The sequence below is a fragment of the Panthera tigris genome, chromosome B1 (assembly GCF_018350195.1).
Source record: "Panthera tigris isolate Pti1 chromosome B1, P.tigris_Pti1_mat1.1, whole genome shotgun sequence".
Classification (NCBI taxonomy): domain Eukaryota; kingdom Metazoa; phylum Chordata; class Mammalia; order Carnivora; family Felidae; genus Panthera; species Panthera tigris.
The window spans coordinates 168,984,695-169,006,672 of NC_056663.1; the positions used below are offsets into that span (position 1 = coordinate 168,984,695).

The 21,978-nt window shown below is 42.0% G+C and overlaps 1 protein-coding gene and 1 long non-coding RNA gene across 4 annotated transcripts in view; one reads left to right on the top strand and one right to left on the bottom strand.

Annotated features, from left to right (window-relative positions):
- The window catches only part of BEND4 (BEN domain containing 4), a 38,730-nt gene extending 20,575 nt beyond the window's left edge, over positions 1-18,155 (top strand). For 2 of the 3 annotated variants that reach the window (XM_042984615.1, XM_042984616.1), the window contains 3 exons: positions 1,125-1,216; positions 7,858-8,098; positions 11,542-18,155. In XM_042984615.1, coding sequence (XP_042840549.1) covers positions 1,125-1,216; positions 7,858-8,098; positions 11,542-11,759 — 551 coding nt within the window. In that variant the 3' untranslated portion in view covers positions 11,760-18,155. The remainder of the gene's footprint in view (positions 1-1,124; positions 1,217-7,857; positions 8,099-11,541) is intronic. The other variant, XM_042984617.1, reaches the window with a different exon arrangement.
- LOC122238051 lies at positions 1,139-11,546 on the bottom strand. The gene is made up of 4 exons (XR_006217030.1): positions 11,374-11,546; positions 8,919-9,055; positions 2,410-2,534; positions 1,139-1,224 (listed from the first exon to the last, which is right to left on the bottom strand). It is a non-coding gene; the product is annotated as an uncharacterized LOC122238051 (long non-coding RNA).
- Positions 18,156-21,978: the final 3,823 nt, after the last annotated feature.

Sequence of the window (21,978 nt, forward strand, 5' to 3'; positions counted from 1 at the left end):
TACACAGGTCCATAAGGATGGTTATTTAAGAATATATAGTACTTTTTTTTGGCAAGATTCTTAAACTACTTCTACTTCCTATCATTCAGATTCTTCAAAAGGATGTTGATGTAGTTTTTTGATTTGTTATATTACACCGTGATGTCACCTAAAAAACCCAAAGCTATTAGCTGTGTAGATAAAGATGGTAACTTATGTTTGCGATCTTTAAAAAAAAAAAAAAAGTAAGAAAAACCAAGAAGCAGTGGTGATACTTTAAACTGGGGATTTCAGTTAAATATTTATTATTTTCTTTACTGTGACCAAAAAAAAAAGCTAAAGAAAACACACATCTGAGACAGATAGTGGCAATAATTCCTATAAACTGGGTTATTAACTAAGCTACCAAGACCTTTAAAGGCAATTAGTACTACTTCTGAAATGGCTCTTATATCAATCTTAAGATGTAGGAATTATTTCTGCAGTGGTACAAAAAATGTACCGTGTTGGGTTACTATCTGTTTAGTTTTATGGTAATTATTCAATGAATCTATGAGCTTCAACCTCAAAAGATTAGTGCAACGGTTAATGAAATACACAATAACCAACTCTGTATTGGACCAGATGAGTAAAAACCCTGGCCAGCTGTATCCATATTGGGAAGCAGGTCTACACTGCATGGCATTCCTGCTTGCTTGCAGAGCTAGGAATGAATCTGTGAGTAAAATTGGGCATTATATTATTAATTAAAAACTGGCAAAACATTAGTTTGCAGTACCTTGATTTTAAAAAACATCACTGAGTGCTGATGTTACAACTTGAGTCAAAGAAGTCAAGATCCATATCTTCTGTGAGTGGTTCATTGATCATATTATTGACCCAAATCCATCTTAGAGTAAGTATGACTTGAAAGTTTTCAGTGAATTGTGCTGAGCCTAAAAATTCTCCCCAAATCATAGCATCTGTTCTGTATTTACAAACTGAAATAACTACGGATGTCAAATGAAAGAAGATTCTATTTCCTTTAGAAAATAAGTCTTTTTTTATTTAAATGTTTACATCAAAAATCTCTTCAAACTTTAAAGCTTTTGATTTCCTTGTCCCGGGGTAGCTAATGTGTAATCGTTGCCATCTCTCCCACCCAGTGCCCTGCCAGACCGTTCTGGATTATTTGAAGACTGTGCTGCAGCATCACAACCAGCTCCTGATCCCCCAGCCAGCCGACCAGCCCGCCGAGGTAGGTTCCTAGGGAAAAAGGTAGACATCATTCTGTCTGAAGTTTCCTTCAGGCCAAGCTTCTCAGTAGCTTCCACGGATGCGCCAGAACAGATGGCCGGCAAGACACATTTTTGACTCTCTGAGGTCTGTGGTGCTTATTACCTATGAGTCCATGTACTTTGGAGGAAGATCATACGTGTACTTGACTCACCAAGATTCAACGCTGTACTCTTGAGAGGGGGCGGTAAAGAAATGCCAGTTTAAATGGCATAGGCAAGTCTTTTGGCATTCTTGCGGCACAGGGGCTGAAATGGGAAACACCAGCCTGCCCTTCTCTGGCAGAGCCAGTATTCCAAAAAACCCCTTGCTCTAAGGCACCTCCCACACTTCTTGATTTTTAGATGGGTGTTCACCAGACCCTGGGCTCTGAAACATGAGCATTTCTTCCTCTGGACCTTGGTAGGAGCAACCACCGCCCCTTCCAAAGTGTAGGAGAAAGGGTCTGTTCTGCTCGTAATGGTATGTCAGTTTAAACATGGTACATTTTTACAAGATTTTCAAGGCTCGGTTTTGAAATATGTTGTTTTAATCATACATACTTTAGAACCTAAATCCAGTGGAAGTAACAACAGCACCGTATGGTGCTGAGGTTAGAAATGTCCTAGATTGATAGCAGTATGTCAGCTCTTTTTACGTAGTTTGCTTCTTTTGGCAAGGTGAATTGTTCACTGGTGACAGCAGGCTGTGGACCTTCTCATCTCGTCTTCACACATCCTTCCATACTGTCTGTGTCTAGTTGAAATCATCTTGAAATTCCTTTCTCAAGGGGCGCCTGGGTGGCTCAGTCAGTTAAGTGTCTGACTTTGGCTCAGGTTATGATCTCATGGTTCGTGAGTTTGAGCCCCACATCGGGCTCTGTGCTGACAGCTCAGAGCCTGGATTCTGCTTCAAGTTCTCTGTCTCCCCCTCCCCCACTCACTCACTCTCTCTCTCTCTCTCTCTCTCTCTCTCCCTCTCTCTCTCTCTCTCAAAAATAAATATTAAAAAATTAAAAAATTCTATCCTTGTGCTATCCACTTCATAGATCCAGCCTCACACCTGCCATTCCCACCCTGACCCCGTGCCTCGCTGCTGAAGATAGACAAGAAAACACCACTCCCCACTTTTCTGCACATAAAATAGACCAGAGAATGAAAAGACACGGAAACTCACCTGTGGCATGAGACATGTTTGGCAGTCACTCCCTTTCCCTGAAGTTTGGAGGAGCTACTTCAGAGTGTCTGCCCCTTTCCTCCAGTGCCCCGTCCCTGGGGCCATCACCCTCCCTCTCTTGAATTCTGCAAAAAAGTAAGCGATACCAAGTTGAAGTCAATCCGGTGAATTCTGCTGCACTGATTCCTACCTTCTGGCACACCTGGTGCCCCCAGGAAGCCATGCCCCTGCCCCTTCTTGGGGCTACCCATCCACGCCTGTTCTTTCATCCATGCTCCCCTCCCCCTTCTGGGGCTTTGTGCCATCAGTTATTCCTTGTCTTGTGCACCGATTTACCGGGTCACTCCTCTGAGTATCAAACACCATGAAACTAGGCCTTCCCTTGATGATCCCACACTCCCTCCATTACCATCTTTTCTTTCTCTTTCCATCACGCACTGCAGTCTCTGTCCACCCTTCCACTGTGCACCACCATGCATCAGGCTCCTTGAAGGTTGGGCCATGTCTCCAGTGCCTGTCATTGAAGGCACTTGCAGAATGGCCACCTCATTTCTTTAGAGATTAAACACTTGAAAGACTGGTCTGTATTTGTTACTCCATTCTTGGTTTCCAACTTGCTCTTTTGCCCCCAAGAATCTGGCTGCACCTTGACTACTTACCAGAGTCCTCTGCAAGTGGCCCTGGGGACATTCCCAGTGCCAGTGCAGGGGCCCTTTTTCCAGCTTCCATTATCCCCAGGACCTCACCTTTCTGCTCCATGCTCTTTCTCTTGGACTCAGTGTCAGGACTGTCTTCTCCTTCCTTGTCTTTTTCCATCCACCATTTCCCCAGAGTGTCACCTTTCATCTCCCTCTCTCACCATCCACTGCCCTTCTCCAGTCAGTTATGTTCTCTCTCTGAACACCAGCTACATGCAGGTTAACAAGTCCCAAATCTAGATCTGGGCCACCAGTCCCCAACTCCTAGCCACTGTGTCCAACTGCTGACCACCAGTGGAATGCTCTTGCACCCTCAAACTCATGGCATAGCCTCTGAATGCCCATCCCTACCCCTGTTTTCTCTGCAGTAAAGGCAGCAACAACCCCAGGCAGAAATTTCTCAGGCATTACTGATTCCTTCCTCATTCCTGACATCTGCTTGTTCCACAGCTACATTGAGTAGTGTCTCTTTTCTCTACCTCTCTCCCCACACTTTTTACCTGGACTATGCAACATATTCTTCTCCTTTCTCCACACTAGGAAGTTAGTTTTCTAAACCAGTATTTATTCCAGAATAAATGTCACATGCTTGAAATCCTTTGTTTACTCCCTAGAATAGGGTCCACATTTCCCAACTTGACATTTCTGTTATACAGAAAAACACTTCTAAAAAGCCCACTTCCTCCAAGAAGTTCTCCCTGATTACCATACCCTCTCTGTGCTCCCAGAGCACATTGTTCCTAAGAGTAATTCAGAAGTTACTTAAATGTTAAGTAATATGTCTTCCATTTGTTTGAGTCTGTGAATGCATTAAATGAATGCTTTTTATTTTGGTTTTTTCAAAGTGATTTATAGATGAGAGTTTAATAACCTGTTGGTGGCTAATTGAAGAGACTATGCAATCAGAATTTATGAAAACATAAAAAAGGGACATATCTACATTTCCTCTGGATAGGAATATTCAAACTTTTTTATTACCCATCATCGCCATTATTATGCTGTTTTTACTGTCATTTCAGGCATGTGGGCATTTTCTCAGTATTATTGGTCACATTTTATTTCTATTAACTATGGTAAAGCAGTATGGTAAATCTCAGGGTTCCAGGGTGGCTCAGTTGGTTAAGCATCTGACTTTGGCTCAGGTCATGATCTCATGGTCCCTGGGTCTGAGCCCCGCCTCGGGCTCTGTGCTAACAGCCCAGAGCCTGGAACCTGCTTCAGATTCTGTGTCTCCCTCTTTCTCTGCCCCTCCTCTGCTCACATTCTCTCTCTCAAAAATAAATAAACATTAAAAAAAAATAAAACAGTATGGTAAATCTCATCCTTAAAACAGGGAGCATCTGAGTTGTTTGGGGCTGTAAATTACTTTCTTCCTGCTTTTCCTTTTTTTTTTTTTTTTTTTTTAAGAAAATTACCTCCAAATGGTATTTCTACACTTATGGAGAGCTTCATTTTTTGGAGAGCTGTTGAGCTCTTCTGTACGAGTGGATTCTTTTTAAGGATTTGAGAAAGTTCATTCCTTGGTTTCTGAGCTCCCTCATCTCCAGCACCTCTCATCTTGAAACAGACTCAACCCTGGCCTTAGGGGTGGGCTCTGAATTCAAGGATCAGGTTCCTAGTTCCACCTTTTGTCTTGTGAGACCTTGGAAAAGGATTTAACATCCTTGGCAAAACAGTTACAGGAACCCTGTCTTGCCCAATGAGCTCAGACACCCAAGGGAAAGCTGTTTTTATTTATTTATTTATTTATTTATTTATTTATTTATTTATTTAAAAAAATTTTTTTAACGTTTATTTATTTTTGAGACAGAGAGAAGACAGAGCATGAATGGGGGAGGGTCAGAGAGAGAGGGAGACACAGAATCCAAAGCCGGCTCCAGGCTCTGAGCCGTCAGCACAGAGTCCAACGTGGGGCTCGAACCCATGAACTGCGAGATCATGACCTGAGCCGAAGTCAGACGCCCAACCGACTGAGCCACCCAGGTGCCCCGGGAAAGCTGTTTTTAAAATTTGCACAGTATTAGAGGCTCCTGAGTGGCTCAGTAGGCTAAGTGTCCGACTTTGGTTCAGGTCATGATCTCGTGGTTCATGAGTTCGAGCCCCACATCAGACTCTGTGCTGACAGCTCAGAGCCTGGAGCCTGCTTCAGATTCTGTGTCTCCCTCTCTCTCTGCCCCTTCCCTGCTCTCACTCTGTTACTCTCTCTTTCTCTCAAAAGTAAACAAACATTAAAAATATTTTTTAATAAAAAAACTTGCACAACATTAAATAAGTAACAGGTTTAACAACCCACTGCTCAGTCTCCTTTTCTGAGGCTGACAGGTGTACTTACAAGGACCATCACTGAAAGGATGATCTTAAATTAAGGATTGGCAGAAGCCCTCTGACCCTAGTACCAGCTTTTAATGGCCCCTTGTCTTTGTTGCTCTCCTTAAAGATCTTTCACTCTGCCCATTTCTATTCATCAGAAGCTCTTCAAATGTCCCAGTGCCGCAGCAGTAAAAAGAGAAAGAAAACAAGAAAGAACTCTTCATTGTAGCCACGATTCTTGAGCGTGTGCTTCATAGCAGCCACACTAGCATCTACTGCATCAGTCATTGTACAGATACTCACTGCACCTACTGTGTGTCGGGCACTGTTCTCAGCCCTGAGAATAAGGCACTGAGTAAAGCACAGACTAAAAACCCCAGCCCTCGTGGGCTTATCTTCAGGTGGGGAGATGGGTGGTTTCCCCACCACAAACCTGCAAGCGGGGATCATTATCCTTAGTTTGACAGACAGAGCTGAAGCTTCCATGTCGGTCACCTGTCTGAGGCTTGCCCCAGAGCCCGGCTCTGCCAGGGTACTGGCAGCACCACGTGTGAGCAGCGAAGGGGCCAAGGCCACAGAGTGCATGGGGCTAGCCTCAGTCTGTGCATCGCTGATTGTGTAAATGGTGGCAGTTATCAGTAATGTTCTTCCACAGAAATACTTTTTGACACAATCTGTGGTCTGAGGCAACCAGCCCTGGATTCCACATTCCTCGGGCCCCACCCTGTTGTCCTGAGAGCTCCACTAATCACAACCCTGGCAAACCCTTTCCTCCCTGTGCATGGGAAGCAGGAGAATTCTCTTCCCTTGCGATCTATCTCCTCCATGCCGTGACCCTCTCTCTGTTCCTTGTCTTTGTTAAGGACACTGCCATTTCACCTGGGAATCACCTTGACTCTTCAGTCCCCCACACCCTTGCTCACTGGAATGGTTGCCTGCCCTCTTGGATTCTGTATCTTTCCTCCTTGCTTCTCTGTGCTACCGCAGACTCCCATCATCCCTCCATCTCTCACCCCGGGCTGTGAGAGAGCAGCCTGGGCTGAGGGGACCCTTTTTGAACCTCTGGACTCTTGCCCATCTGTGATCATTTACAGCACCAGAGCCAAGTCTTGGTTCGTGCTCCCCTATACTCAAGTCTTAAACCCACGATAATTTAGTTCTTCCCATTTTATAAACAGGGAAACTTTGGTGCAACCAGTTGAAGTCACGTGCTCAAGAAACACAAATAACACCTGGAACCAAGATTCAGTTCAGACTGCAGCTGGTCTAAATTCAGAGTATAAACCGTGTGCCTCAGCTGCCTCCCTTATAACAAGGAACCTGAGCCACACTCCTTCTCGTTCAAGGAAGTGTGACCAGTGTGGTGATGACTTTCCCCGGGTGTGATTCCATGCAGCTTTAGGGGACAGTCTTGTCTGCGTCTGTCCTCCTGGGTCCTGTGCCATTTGCCCTTCTCAGTGCTTAACTAACAGCAGTTTTTGAAATAAAACCCCATCAGACCCAAACAGTGCCAAATTTATAACCTGTAGTAAATTTGCAGAGTTGTAAAACTGAATGAGTTTTTCTTTATTTTGTACACCTTAATTACTAGGGAAGGAGTACATTAAAACTAAGATCATGGGTTAATTAATTTGTCCTGGACTGTAGAATTTTATGGACAACCAGAACTAAAGTAATGGTTGTGTAGGTGGAATTGACTAAACATGGCTTATAAATGTTACAGAAATTCCTGTAATTAGTCCCACTGCAGCTATTGAGCCTGGGAATTTTATAGCAGACATAAATTAAGAAGATGAAAAGGAAGAAAAATTTTGAGTTGACATAGTGGCATTTGCAGAAGCTATAATTTGAGGAAACCTGGTTTGCGTTACTGATTTTTTTTTCTTTAGTTTTCACAATTCTCCCTTTTTTAAATTCACTTTTTAATGTCATTTCCACTGTTATGCAGTGGCTATCAGGTGTTAGGCGAATTAAGCACAAGTAATAAATACCTTATGAAAATAGACCACCAGCATCATTTCTAAAAATACTTAACCGCCAACCAAAGGATGAAGAGACCTGTTTGATCACACTCTTCAAAGTCATTTTTGCATATTTTAATAGATTGAAAAGGAAAGTTACGGGTTATATTTAAATACTGTTCCCTGTCATTGGATCTTGACACATTTTAACCTACCTGTTAAAATGCAAGTTATAAATAGCTCCTCTTTCAAAGGTGTTCATTATACCTCATTGGCTCTTGTTATAGAAAATGCAAATGTAATTTGAAAAGTGCCCGTTCTCAGTGTGAGCAATTACCTGTGCTCTTCAGTACCTGGTTCATTGTCAGCAGAGCCACTTGGTTAAAAAGCATGTTTGCCTTTGAAATGGAGATCGCCTTGGCTGGCTGGCTGGCTGGCTGGCTAAGTTAAGGTAATGAGAAAATACTTCGCTTTTCCAGGGAAGCAAGCAGCTGTTGAACAACTATCCTGTCTACATAACGAGCAAACAGTGGGACGAGGCGGTAAATTCTTCAAAGAAAGATGGGAGACGGCTCCTTCGATACCTCATCAGATTTGTTTTCACAACCGATGAGCTTAAGTACTCATGCGGCCTTGGGAAAAGGAAAAGGTCAGTGCAGTCAGGAGAGACAGGTCCTGAAAGACGCCCTCTGGATCCAGTTAAAGTAACATGCCTCCGAGGTACTGCATCCTTCCGCTCAGTGTCACCATCTGTGATCTCATTTCACTGCATTGGCTGTGGCTCCCCCGTGCAAGTGTTCAGCCTTTACTGTATTTTGGTTTTTTCCGCTGAGACCTTTCTAGGCTTCATGTGGCCCATCTACTTGGTATCGAGAAGTTCTTTAAAACACCTTCGTTTGCTTTAGCCTTGGCGTTCTCACTTAGTGGCACATAAGCATTGCATAGCACCTCATGTTTCACGCTTTAAATCTAGAGTTTCTTTGCTGCCACAGAAGGCCACCTCCAGCAAAACTGGAGCATTGGGAAATGCACGGAGGAAGGGAGGACGTGGAATTTGCCAAAAATTAGTAAAATGATATATCCCATTTCCATTTGCAGCTTGTGCCTCCCACCACCCGCCAGCTACCTCCTCAAGAGTACTTGCACCTAACTCCTTATTAAATTTATTTAGAATTAATTTCCCTTAAAATCGGGGTGCCTAAAGTATTCCTGGCCCCATCAAACTTTATTTTGTTAGCATTTTTGAAGTTTCTATATTAAAAATACTACTTAGATGCTACCGTTTCCTCAGTATTAACAATTGATTACTTTGCAGCTGATCTACACTGTGGTAGGCCAGGCAGAGGGTGAGAAGGAGGAATCAAGAGCTACACAGTTGATTCAGCAGGTGCAAATAAACACAGATTTAGACAAGTAGAAACATTATAGCGCCACCAGGAACACTGTTCACACATGACAAATTCACATCAAAAGGCTCAAACATTAACCTTTATAATTCACTAGTAATTTTATTGGTTGGAAAAGCTTATTAATAACTTACTTGAGACAGGGATCAAAATATTTCCTGGCGAAGAAATCACAGTGAAGAAACATCATTACTGATGAGGCCTTGTTTTCAGAAAGGACACTCCAGCATTCCCTCCTGGGATGCCCACAGTATTCCGCAACATCAGGTGCCTAAGACATGTGTAGATTTTGTTAGCAGCTGTAATTCCTCAGTGCCTTCCCCCAGCCCCCAGGCTTCCGATTTAGCACGTCTGGAGTAGGAGTGAGAGAGGCATGCATTGCTGGTGATTCTGGTTCAGGTGGCCCATCCTTGAGAAAACCACCAGGAATGAAAACCCCAGTGTTCCCTAGGCATGGGTGAGCCAGAGCACCGCCTGTTGGCCAGTCTGAAAATTCCACCTACTCAGTGGGTGATGGAAATTTCCAGGGTGTTAGCAGACTAAGCCAGAGTTTCCTTTATTTCTCAACATCATTAGAGCTGACAGCGTTACTCACCAAGAGTGACAGAGGCATTTGTGAGATTGGGGCGCTCCTGGGAACACTGTACTCCAAGAAGTTGCCCTGGGGCTTATAAGGGGAGTCAGGACAAGAGGCCTCACAATTGTATCCCTTTCCAGAAATTCTTACTAAATGGTTTACATTTTAACCAGCAAGTCAGTGAAACTGGGGGATTAACATGCATCCCAAAGCACAGTGCTGCTGCCCTGAGCATGTTGCCTGACCCACCGTGACACTGACAAAGTCCAGGTTGGCTGACCAGAATCTACGTTCTCCAGCTCGTGCCTCACCTTGGGACACAGCCACAGGCTTCCACCCGCCCATGGGTGGAGAATACACAGGCAGAACGTGGTGACTGTGTCAGGGGCAGCCAATTAGAGCGTTTATATGCTTGTCCCAAAGGCTGAAATCCTAAGGCCTTCCTGTGACCCAGATGGCATCCCTTTCATAAAGGTTTAGACCTGGTGATTCCCAAGGTGGACATCCCTGTTGTGAGCAAGATTAGAACAGCCAAGGAAACCTCAGACCATTGGACACTTTGAAAACAGGGTGCTTTCTGAAATGGAACCAAACTCTAGGTTGACCCTTCCTGAAGGTGGTCTGACCTTAGAGGGAGGAGGGCCTGTGAAGATGCTTCCTATCTGTGTAACAGAGTGAACTCTGCATTTAGTTTTTAATAGTCTTTACCACAATATTAGAGAAAGTCCTGTGTCAGCAACAGACACTAAGGAGAAGGTGGAGGTTGAGAGGTGTCATAGAGTGGGCACATTCTCAGAGTTGCAAGGTCACAGTGTCCTCATTCCTTAGCTTTTAAATTCTCCTGCTGATAGGAGTGAAGAGTCTGGACAGAGACGACGGGAAACTACAACAGTTATTGAATACTTACTAAATACAGTAGGGGTGTGAGGGGGACAGAAGAGGATCAGGGAGTTAGCCTTCAGTGTTTCCCAGGCTTGCACCCAAGGATAAGCCATCTGATTCTGGCAGTTTTGGAGGATGAGTTGCTGAATAAGCATTGTTATTTCCCTTGAGGAAGGTAACCAAGGCTGGGACTCCGGTGAGATGAGCGAGGTTCTCACCCCAGGAACAAAATTGAAGGGAATGCCAGTGAACTCAGTGATGCCCCTGCTTCTCGGCTGAGCTAGACTCTATCTACTAAGATGAGCATAGTTCAGTTCTTGAGATTTTTGAGGTCCAAGTACTTGAAAAGCATCAGCATCTCCTAAAGGCAGATAGGGCCAGAATTGCACACAGTAATTTTAGACAAATCCAGTCCTACAACCAGATCTATTGTCTTGTAGAGGGAGCATTGTTGGAGAGGAAACTGTGTAAATAATAGTCACATTGGACTTAGAATCAGCTATGCAAAAATAACACAGTTTGACTTAGAACTTTTTTCAAAATGCTCACTTCGGTTTATAAGGGCTCACATTAAAATAGCCAGGTAGGAGTTATGCCTGTGGCCTGACCCCCTGAGAAAACAGGAAGAATAGGTCATTTGGAAGCCGAGTTTATTTTATGGGAGCCTTGGCTACTTTCTATATACGTACCCTTCTAGGCATGCTGATTGCCTTCTGGTGAAATTAAGTATTTAGAAGAAATCTGATGTGAGAAATAATTTGTCAGTACATGTATGGACATTCTAATGAGAGAAATAAGCATAACCTATGATACATGTTGAGAATGTGAAAATCTGTTCTGAGCTACAATTTGGGCAGTTTCTCAGTCACTGAGATTTTGTTAATCCTGTTGCACTTAATCTGCAGATTAGTGGCAGCTTAAAGAATACCATGCCAATAATATTTGCTGTGTTTCCGGAAATAGTTAACATTCTAAAAATGTGAGCAGATGCCACCATAGGTTTGAAATGTACTTCATAACTCTTACCAAGTGTGGTGTATCTTGTACATCTTACAGATCACATTTACCTTTCATTTCGATAGGAGATGTTCCTTAGGATTTTTACTTTTGCACATGAGTAGAAAACTTACATGTAGTGAGTTGAGTCTAAGGAGTGACATCATCATAGCATTACATTGGATTTCCCATAAAGATTTCTTGTAGAGCTTCTGTAAATGTTTAAGCAGCCTGTCTTTCATTTTCTGCAAAAACCAGTTGTTTCTCTCTCTCTCTCTTTATTGTTGTGTTTATTCCCACAGAATTCATTAGGATGCACTGTACCTCCAACCCCGACTGGTGGATGCCCTCTGAGGAACAAATAAACAAAGTGTTCAGCGACGCTGTGGGTCATGCCCGGCAGGGGCGGGCAGTAGGGACTTTCCTGCACAACGGTGGCTCGTTTTATGAAGGGATCGATCACCAGGCTTCCCAGGATGAGGTCTTCAATAAAAATTCCCAGGATGGGTCTGGGGATTAGTGGACAAAATCTTTACACTGTAGTAGCTGGTCCTCCGAAGAGTTCCAGTTGTCAATGTCTTGTTATCATCACCTGAGAGTCCAAAGCATGTCCTCCTGTCAGACTTTCCACATCCCTAACCTTAACTCTCTTGACCTACTGCCATACTTCCCAAATAGAAATCCATTTTAGGGTTATTTGGGAAGTCTCTGGAGCCTGCAACAGACTTTTGGGATATTATAGAAAGAAACAAACGAGATTTGGAATGATTACTAGCTAGACAGTGGAGGTAAAAAGAATAGGTGAGCTCCTGGTCAGCTGTCTGAAATCTTCAAGTAAGTGCTGCTTTCTGAGCAGAGCTGGTCCTCACAGAAGATTGAGTTAGAGTCCCTGCCCATGAGAGGAGGTAGAGACATGGAGTTATTTTAAGGGACAATGAACAAACATTCTCTTACTTTAATTCAAATTAGTTGTCTATAGTTTACAAAGACTTGAATTCATACTTCTCAGCGAAGACCTAGGTTAGGTGACATTGTGTGCTGTTTCTACCTTGATAAAGCCTATATTAAAAACAAGCCAGAGAAAAGGCACTGCCAGACAGTGATTAACTGGAAATCAGCTGGGTTCTTTTTCAGTTATTTTAACCCCCTAAAATTCTACCATGTTGATTGGAAAGGCACTACATGACCTCTGGGGTTTACAAACAGCAAGCTTTCTTTTTATGTCAGTCAAGAAACCTCCAGGATCCAAAACCCCTTCAAATGCTTAATTTTGTAGGTTCATAGACCCACAGTTTCCACGGCCTTAACTCAGGTTCTGTTGACACATTGCCAGAGTGATGGGCTGAGCGATGAGAATTTCAATCAATTAGTTGTTTGGTGCACTGAAGAGCAAACAAGTGGTGTGACTGATGGGACTCACTGAATTGACCAGATGTTCTGGAATTGTATACACACAGCTTCGAGGCCGTTCTGACAGCTATGCAATAGGCTTGTCTGTAATTTCTCTGAAATGTGAGGGTCTCTCTGTGCTGAGTTGATCTTTACAATTTGCACCAAACTTTTGTTACTTGTTGTCACCGATGAAAATGTTTCATCCCAATGTTTTGTGCCTCCTTCCCGCTCAGTGTTCCCTTGAGCGACAAGCTCTGGCTAAGTTAACACTAAAGCACTCCCACTTGTGTTCCCCTGTTTAATTTGTTGAGCTCCTTCTGGGAAATTAGTACTGTCTTTGAGAGCATTCCTTACCTATAAATACTGTGGAGGTGCTAGAATCTTTCTGAGGGCTTCCTATTTGGATGGCAGGAGAGGCTTCCTCCATCACACAGATCCGATGGTTACATTCTTTGTAGAGTATAGGGCTACATGGGCAGAAGTTACTGCAGGTTATTAACACTCTACAAACATGACTAAGGGCTTTGAAAATGGGTTGGAAATTCACTGAAAGTTTATGAGCATCCATTTATAAAGAGGAGGTTTTTGTGACCATTTTCTGTGAGACAGTAAGTTACCCTTTATGCTCAGTACTTAGCACCAGCTGTATGCACGGCCCTGGAAATGGTCCTTCTTTAGCTTTTGTTATGATTATTAGTTATATCCATTAAAAACTTTAGTGTTCATAGAGATGGTTCTTTGTCAGATCTGTTCAGTGGTGTGGGGAGAACTAATATTTCAATCCCGTTTTGGGCAAGTTAGCTAACATTTGTAAGTAAAAGAAATGATAAGGGCAAATGTGATGTTGGTTGGGAACCAGGTAACAACTGTTCTTTGGCCATCCACGGAAGAAAGAGACTTTTTGAAAAGTTTTTAGAGGTCTGAGAAGTCCACGCCTTACAAGATTCTTTGGTGAGAGGAAATCTTGGCCAGAAGAAAATTATTATCTGTATTTCCATCTTACCTTTGCTTTTTTGCATTAGGTTTCAGTTACCCTTAGTGCTGCGTTCAATGTCCTTTTTTTCCTTTAGCAATAATATTTGACTACTGCTTTTAAAAAAACTTCCAACTCGTACGTTTTCTTGCAAGCTTCAGAATTCGGCATGTCTTCACATCTGCCCATCATGGTGGAGCTCTGTGTCATGCTGGTCTTGAGTGTGGGTGATGAGGAGAGCCTCTCTGCCCTCACTCTCTGTAGCCTTACGTGTTGACGTGTTTAAAGATCTAGGACTCGCACCACTGCTGTGAGAGAGCGTGACAGGAACTTTCTGTTTGGCTGTAATTATCATCACCCGAGAAGGCTACTGGGTAGCTCTGCTCCCAAGCTACATGGTTGCTCACAGCCTTTGCTCCACAGGCACACCTGGTCTCCCTCCCTTCCCACCATCCCAGGTGGATTATTTGTCTATCAGCTGTTTTCCAGTACTTCACAGATTCCAAAGTATTGGAACTACAGGTTGGCCATCTCTTACGCGCATGGGGAAACCAAGTCCCAGAAAGATGACTGGCTTACTCACATCACACAGCCAGTTGTAATGCTTCTCCCGGGCCTGGTACCTAAGAGTATGTGCCCCGGGTCAGGTGTCCCACTACATCCTTCACGCGCTAGCTGTGTTCCTTTAGCCAGATGCTGATGGTCACTTGGGCTGTGGCACAGCATCTGCTTGGATATTCTGCCATGTCCTCTCCTTCAAGTCTGGTCCATGCCACCATTTGAGCTTTAAGGCTGCTATGTTAACCTGCTTCATGGCGGTTGCCTGCATGGTCACCCGATTTGTAAATCAGGGCTTGCGAGCGATGTTCACTTATTTTTGTAAGACCAGTGTGGCCTCTATGGAGCCAGATTTTAAAAGCTCACCACCAAGAACTCACTGCTCTGTCTTTCTATTGATCTCTTTGAAGTCCTTAAGATGTTGCTTGTTTTCTTGAGTTGATTTTCTACATGTCAATTGGACCGATTGCTTTCATGGATAGAAACTTAGTCTCATGTCAGCTTTTGGAACCCTCCTTGAGTCATTCTGTTGTTGGTGTAAAATGGATTGAGTGAAAACAGCTCAGGATGCAGCTATGCTCCACTTCCTTGATGACAGAAGGAGGTCACAGGGCTGGCCTGACAGGAAAGACTAAACTTGGCATTTTTATCAGTACTGGCTGTAGCCCCTAATCCCAGCTATCTGAGGAGTCCTCAACAGTGACAGTGTCTTAATGTGTCTTGTGTTTTCCCAAATTAAAATCCTGTGACAAAGAGTATATGCCTACTTTTCAAACTGACCTGGAGCCCCAGATGCAGTTCTGCTGGGCTCAGGATAACCTCAGTGATCCCTATCAGAGGATGTAGGCCCGGAACACATGGAGGGGAACACTGTCGTGTGAGCACTTTTACTAGAGGCACGTTTCTCACAGTGTCTTCAAGATGCGCTGTTCACAATCTCATGGTTTTAACCCCCATGCTAAATGCTTTGAAGGAAATCTGTAAAGATTAAAGTTTGTACTTTTTACTTGAAAATATTACATCCAGCCCTTGACCCTGGGCATCTCTCTGTTACACCCCCAGTTTCCACCTCAGGGTTTAGGTTACTGTCACCATTTGTGTAAGGTTTCACCAGGAATGTAGGAGGGTAATGACAATGTCCGCAAAAAATTGCTGCCCTTTCCTTTGGTAACTGTTTCACAGCTGTAGAGCAAGTAAGTGAATTTATATTGTGGATCTTTCTTGGCTCTTCATCAGTTATAAATACATTGACTAAAAGATTTATCAGGATTATAGGGGTATAAAGCGTCACGATGTATTATTTGGTCTGACTACCCCACGTGTCAGATGTGGATAGAATGGTTTTTAAAGTCCAGTAGCTGTTCCTGTAATATCCAGAGTCTAGACGATAATCCAAACTTGAGAATCCACAGGTTCAGGATTTCTCCATTTTCCTGCCACCTTTAATGTCTTGTCCTCCCTTCTGTTGCTCTCAGAAAATGGAGGGAGCGTCCTGCGAGATGAAACAGGCACTATTTTCAGAAAAGCAAACATACATTTGCTCTCATTTGGATTCTGTCAAACCCGTGCTCTAGAATCTAAACCCAATACCCATTCACTACCTCCTTCGTTTTTTTCTTAGATTTCAGTCATTTGTTAAAATCCCATTCTTGGGTAACTTTATTTTTAGGAAATACTTAAACGTAACTTTTCTCATTCAGTGCTATGTCGTTTGACAGTGCAGATCTGTAATTTTTGACAACTCTTACATACCAATTTCTAGAAATATAATAGAGAATGATTTTGCACAGTCTTGCTGGTGTATGTTTAATGTGGCGACACTTGCCGTAGCTGCCTGGCAAAACATGTCAACTAGAACGCTTGAGTCAGAACTCTAATGTAAATGTGTCTAAACAGCGGTATGTATCGCTCTGGTATATTATTGTAAACACAGTGATGGCTTCTTTCAGTCATATAACGACTGAATGAAGATCTCTTCCCTTGGAATAACTTGGAATAATCTCTTGGAATAATAGAAAAATGTTACCCAGCTGATGGCCCTCTGCAAAGTTACTTGCATTGGCAGCCAATGGCATTGGGTCTTCTATTTAGGTTGTTTTTTTAGAGAGTGAAGGATTGATACCAGTGTGAAGTGCAAAAGTAACGACCTGTCAGTACGTGCCTCTTGGTGTGTAAAATTCAAAACCATAACTGATAATATCTATGCATTAGAGACCACTTTTACCCTCTACAGTGTATTCAGTTGCAAGAAGCATTGAGAGGACTGGACTCTGTCCAGGTCACCTAATGACCAGCTTGGTTAGTTTGGCTGTTGAACCACTAAATCACCAAATCTTTGTGGTAAAATGGCCACATTCATTTTCCTCGTGACCATCCATAGTTGGCTGATACAAGGTCTAGGTGTTTATGAATCACAATTCCCCAAATTGTAATGAAGATCTATCTGCTGAGGAGACTCATTAAAAAACCTGTTCATTTTCAGAATAATTGCCACAGTATAAATGGCCCCACGTGGGTCTTGGCCACATTGGAAAACTATTTAGGCTCATCCCAAACCACTAACAACAACAGCAGTAACTACAACTGATACTCATTGAGTTCTTGTGCACCAGGTACTCACTAAGCACTTTAATGCATTCTCTCCTTTTAACCCTCCTGACCATCCTCTGAGGCTGTAAGTTCCTGTTATTATCCCAGTGTATTGATAAGGACACTGTTCAAGGTACTCAGCTAATAAGAGGATCACTTTGGGCTTAGTAATAAGGAGGGTGACTACTTCAGTTTTCTCCAGTAGTCAAAGTAAAGTTCTCAGATCCCATCAACACTTTGGGATGGATTTTGTTTAATTTATGGCATCAAGGGAAAGATGATATTTGTGTTATTAAAAACCACCTTTAAAATACATTGATGCTTAAATAGGACCTTATAAACCATATATCCTCTGGTAACTGCCCAGGTTTCTGCATAAGACATGACTTACATAAGATTCCATGTTAAAGACTAGAAAAAATTTTTAAGTAGTGAATAAATTAAAATTGCTACTTTGTTCACATCTGCTTTGTAGATTTCCTGTACAAAAATGCAGGGATATAAAAGCAAAAATTTGAACTCAGTGAAGTGATACTCTTTGGGAACTCCTAAATGTTAGAAATGACACTGGGCATCAGTGAGCTAATGTTTCATTCACTTTTCACATTTGTTGTATTTGTAGCCTTAGATTGATGAGTCTGGTTTGGAAGAAAGGGATTTAATTTACGATTTCACTGTGAGAACTGTTGTGAAGATTTTGTAGGAAAATACAGTAATCTGTCAACTCTTTCCTGTAGTTATGGCTTTAACATCTCTTTGGCTGTGTTTAAGTTCAAGAGCCTGCCAAGGCCACGCGGGCCTGGCTTGTGTTTCTTGGGAACAGGGCATGCCAGACCGTGTGATGGGTCCTGAAACTGTCGAGGTCACTGGTCCAGCCTGCCCCTGCCCAGTGTAAGCACTGCCTCTGTGTCTCTCCTCTCTGGAACTTCATGTAGCAGCCTAACGCTGGGGCCAACTTGCCTTTACTCTATTTTCTATGATGAACACTTGTGGAGAAACTGTGACAGATCCATTGATCCTAATATTTTTATTGTTGGAGTCTTGTTGATTCTCTATGAATAATTTCTATTGGATTGTACTGTGTAGAATTAATACCCACTAGGGATATGTTAATAAAACTATAAATGCATAGTGTAATATAGACTAGCAAGAATTTTTTGTGAACAATTTATATAGAAAAGTAAGTTGTTTTTTAAGTGTTAGGCACATTTCTTTTAGGAACTTAAAATGTTATAAGAGTTTTTTAAACATTCAATATTTTTAATTATAAGAAACATTTGTTACTAGAGCCAATTATTTCAGGTGTTCTAATTGGAGTATTGATTTTATGACCTCATATACCTCTAGAATGCCACATGTTCTGTTGGAGATAAAATTGCACAATAAATGTCAAGTCTCTGTTAAGTGTTTCAACTTGCCTTTTGCGTCTTTCTCCCAATTCATTGAAGAACGTTTTCTGGGTGGTGGTGGTTTTTTGGTTTTTTTTTTTGTTTTTTTTTTTTTTTGAAAAGAACATTATGCCCCCTGAAGCTAAGGCTTTTCTGCCTGTCTTGGAATGCCAAGAAAATATTACATACTTAATACCCAAATACAAGATACTCAACTTATGTCAGAGAACAGACCAAAAATCATCCAGAAAAGTCATGCAATCTAGTGAATGAAAGAGACAACTAATGACGATCTAAGAGAGGCATGGAATCCAGGAGGACTTATGCCTGCTATTTTGTACATTTATACTTCAAGCACACTTGTTTCCTACTCAACAGAGCCATTCTACCAAGGAGGAGAAAATCCTACAGCTGTTACTCATGACCTTTAAAAATGAACAATGTTGATTGCTTATGGTTTTTGAACAGTGATCTGAATACAAAAACAAAATAGTTCTGGCTAAATAGGGTGGCATGGTTGTGGCTTCCCACTTTAGTTATTGCATAAAATATACATCAGGCATATCAACCATTATAGAATAATAAATTTGAATAAATGTTATTTCATAAATCAGACTAAGTAAAAGCTAAAAACACTTGTTTCATTTTAGGGGAAACATAAAGATGTGATTTTTTTTCACCACAAGATGCAACATTTCAACCAGTTTTGGATGAAGCAGTAATTTGATCCAAATAATCTGGGTTTGAATTGGAATACCAATTAAAATGGAATTTAAATTATTTCATTATTCTAAAGCATTAAAAGAGGATTATTAAGTAACGAGCTTAAAAATATGTAACCAAGGGGCACCTGGGTGGCTCAATTAAGTGTCCAACTTCAGCTCAGGTTATGGTCTCATGGTTCGTGAGTTTACCACGTCGGGGTCTGTGTTGACATCTCAGGGCTTGGAGCCTGCCTCAGAATCTCTGTCTCCCTCTCTGCCCCTCCCCGACTCGCGTTCGGTCTCCCTCTCTTTCTCTCCAAAATAAACATTAAAAATATGTAATCAAATATTCTCAAATATTTTGAATATTTACCCCAGACACATAGGGTAAAGCTTCAGATTTAAACACTTTAAAAAGTATTAGGAACAAATTCATCCAGGTTGCAAGATATGAGAGTCAAGAATTAATTGTATTTCTAAACACCAGCAAAAAACGACTTGAAAATGAATTTAAGAAAACAATTCTACTTACGATAATATTGGAAAGAATAATATACTGAAGAATAAATTTAACAAAATAAGTGCCAGACTTATACACTGAAAACTACAGAACATCAGTTGGAAGGAAGTTTAAAAGATCTAGATCATAATGATAATGGAGTGGAAGACTTAAGATGGCAATACTGGAAATGATCTACAGATTTAATGGAATTCCTATCCAAATCACAGAATTCTTTGCAGAAATTGACAAGCTGATCCTAAATTCATAGGGAAATGCAAGGAACCCAGGTAGCCAACATATATACATCCTTATATTTATGTTCAGTTGATTTTTAACAAAGAGCCAAGACAGTTCAATGGGGAAAGCCTAGTCTTTTTTTTTTTTTTTAACATTTTTATTTATTTTTGAGACAGAGAGAGACAGAGCATGAACAGGGGAGGGGCAGAGAGAGAGGGAGACACAGAATCTGAAACAGGCTCCAGGCTCTGAGCTGTCAGCACAGAGCCCGACGCGGGGCTCGAACTCACGGACTGTGAGATCATGACCTGAGCCGAAGTCGGACACTCAACCGACCAAGCCACCCAGGCGCCCCAGCATAGTCTTTTCAACAAATGTTGCTGGGACCACATCATCTCCTCATCAAAAAGAGGGGTAACTGGCTCAGAGCACGTGACTCTTGATCTGGGGGTCATGAGTTTGAGCCCCATATTGGGGATAGAGACTACCTTAAAAAAAAGAAGAATGCTGTTGGACCCCTATGTCAACACCATATGCAAAAAAAATTAGTCAAATTGGATCATAGACCTAAATATAAAAGCTAAAATTATAGAACTATTAGAAGAAAACTATTAAATCTTCATGATCTTGGATTAGGGAATAGGATCTGTCCATATGTGAAACCCAAAAGCATAAGCAACATCAAAAACAATTAACTGGACTTCATTACTTTTGTGCTTCAGAGAACACTATGAGGAATGAAAAGACAACCCACAGACTAGGAGAAAATACTTGCAAGTCATATGTGTGATAGACTCGTAGTCAGAATATATAGAACTTGTAACTCAATAAATAGCCCAATTAAAGGCGGGCAAAGGATGAATACACATTCTCCAAGGAAGATGTATAAATGGCCAATAAGCACATGAAAAGAGGTTCAACATCATTAGTCGTTAGGGAAATGTAAACCAAACCACAATGAAATACCACTTCTCTAGGATGGCTACAGTGAAGATGACACACAATAACAAATGTTGGCAAGGATACAGAGATACTGAAACCTTGTCATTTTGAAGAGCAGTCCCGCAGTTGCTTGACAAGTTACATACAGAGTTAACATGTGACCCAGCAATTCTAGTCTACACAAAAACTTGTATACAGATGTTCCCAGGAGCATTCTTTGTAATGACCAAAAATGGAAACAACCCAAATGTCCATCAGTTGATGAATGGATAAACAAAATATGGTGTTAAAAAAATGTGGTGTAGCCACATGGCAGAATATTATTCAGCCATAAAAGAAGGAGTGAAATACCAATACCTACTACCATACCACATGGATGAACCTTGAAAATATGCTACAAGACACCAGGCAAAATGGCCACATTTATATGGCTCCATTTATAAAATGAAATATTCTGAATTGTCAAAATGCTAGGTAGGCCAATTTTAGAGTATGCTGATCAGTACACAGTTTACATAATTAAGGAATGGAATGTATTATGATGTAATCCCTTTAAAGTTGATTATACATTCGCACAGCCTATTTATTAAAAGGCTGATGCATCTGGCACTATAAGGACCATATCCTAAGAACCAAAGGAGTACAGCCAATGGCTGGGTACCTGTTTGGAGGAAAATGACAAAAACCTATTGTGAATTATGAGAAAACCCCAAGTTCCACTGAGCAACTTGTTCCTCCAAATAGAGCTGTATACAAAAAGCTTAATCAGGCATAAAATGAGAGAAAATAAGTACTACTGAGCCTGTGTCTCTATCACCAAGACAATTCAATTTGACTGTCTCTGCCAAAGTACATGCCAAGTCAGGGAGAGATTTATTCATATATGATTTATTATACTCCCAAAGCCTTGTTGAATTACTTTTTTTTCTTTTTTCCTTTATTCCCCCTTCTTAAAGCTGTCATTCAGACCTCTCATAGACACAGTCGTAGTGGTACATACCTGGTGTTTCAACCTGTCCGGAAACAGCCCACTTGATCTGAGAAGTGTTTAATAAAGACATTTGGTAAAAAGGTGTAGGCAGGATGGACTGAAATGACAAGGGAGAGTGTAGTGTCCAGACCTGGGACCAGCAGGGTGCTGTCATTAGCCTGGAGGGGTAGGGTGAGTGAGTGCTAGCACTGGAATTAGGACCGTGTAGGGAAGGCTCCCCGCCAGGAAATGTGATCTCCATGTAAGAGACATGGTTAGACTTGGCAGAGCCTGTAGGGAGGGAGCTGGAGGGTCAGTATGTTGACCTCCCTCCTCTTTTCCAACTCCTTCTGCTGCTCCCCTCTAGCTGAAAGCAACTGGAAACCGGAAGGCAGGGAACCCATTCATGTCCATACAAGTTGACATGCTGGGACACCAAGCCAAGTGGAGAAAGGACACAGGGAGGACATGAGGCACATTTGAT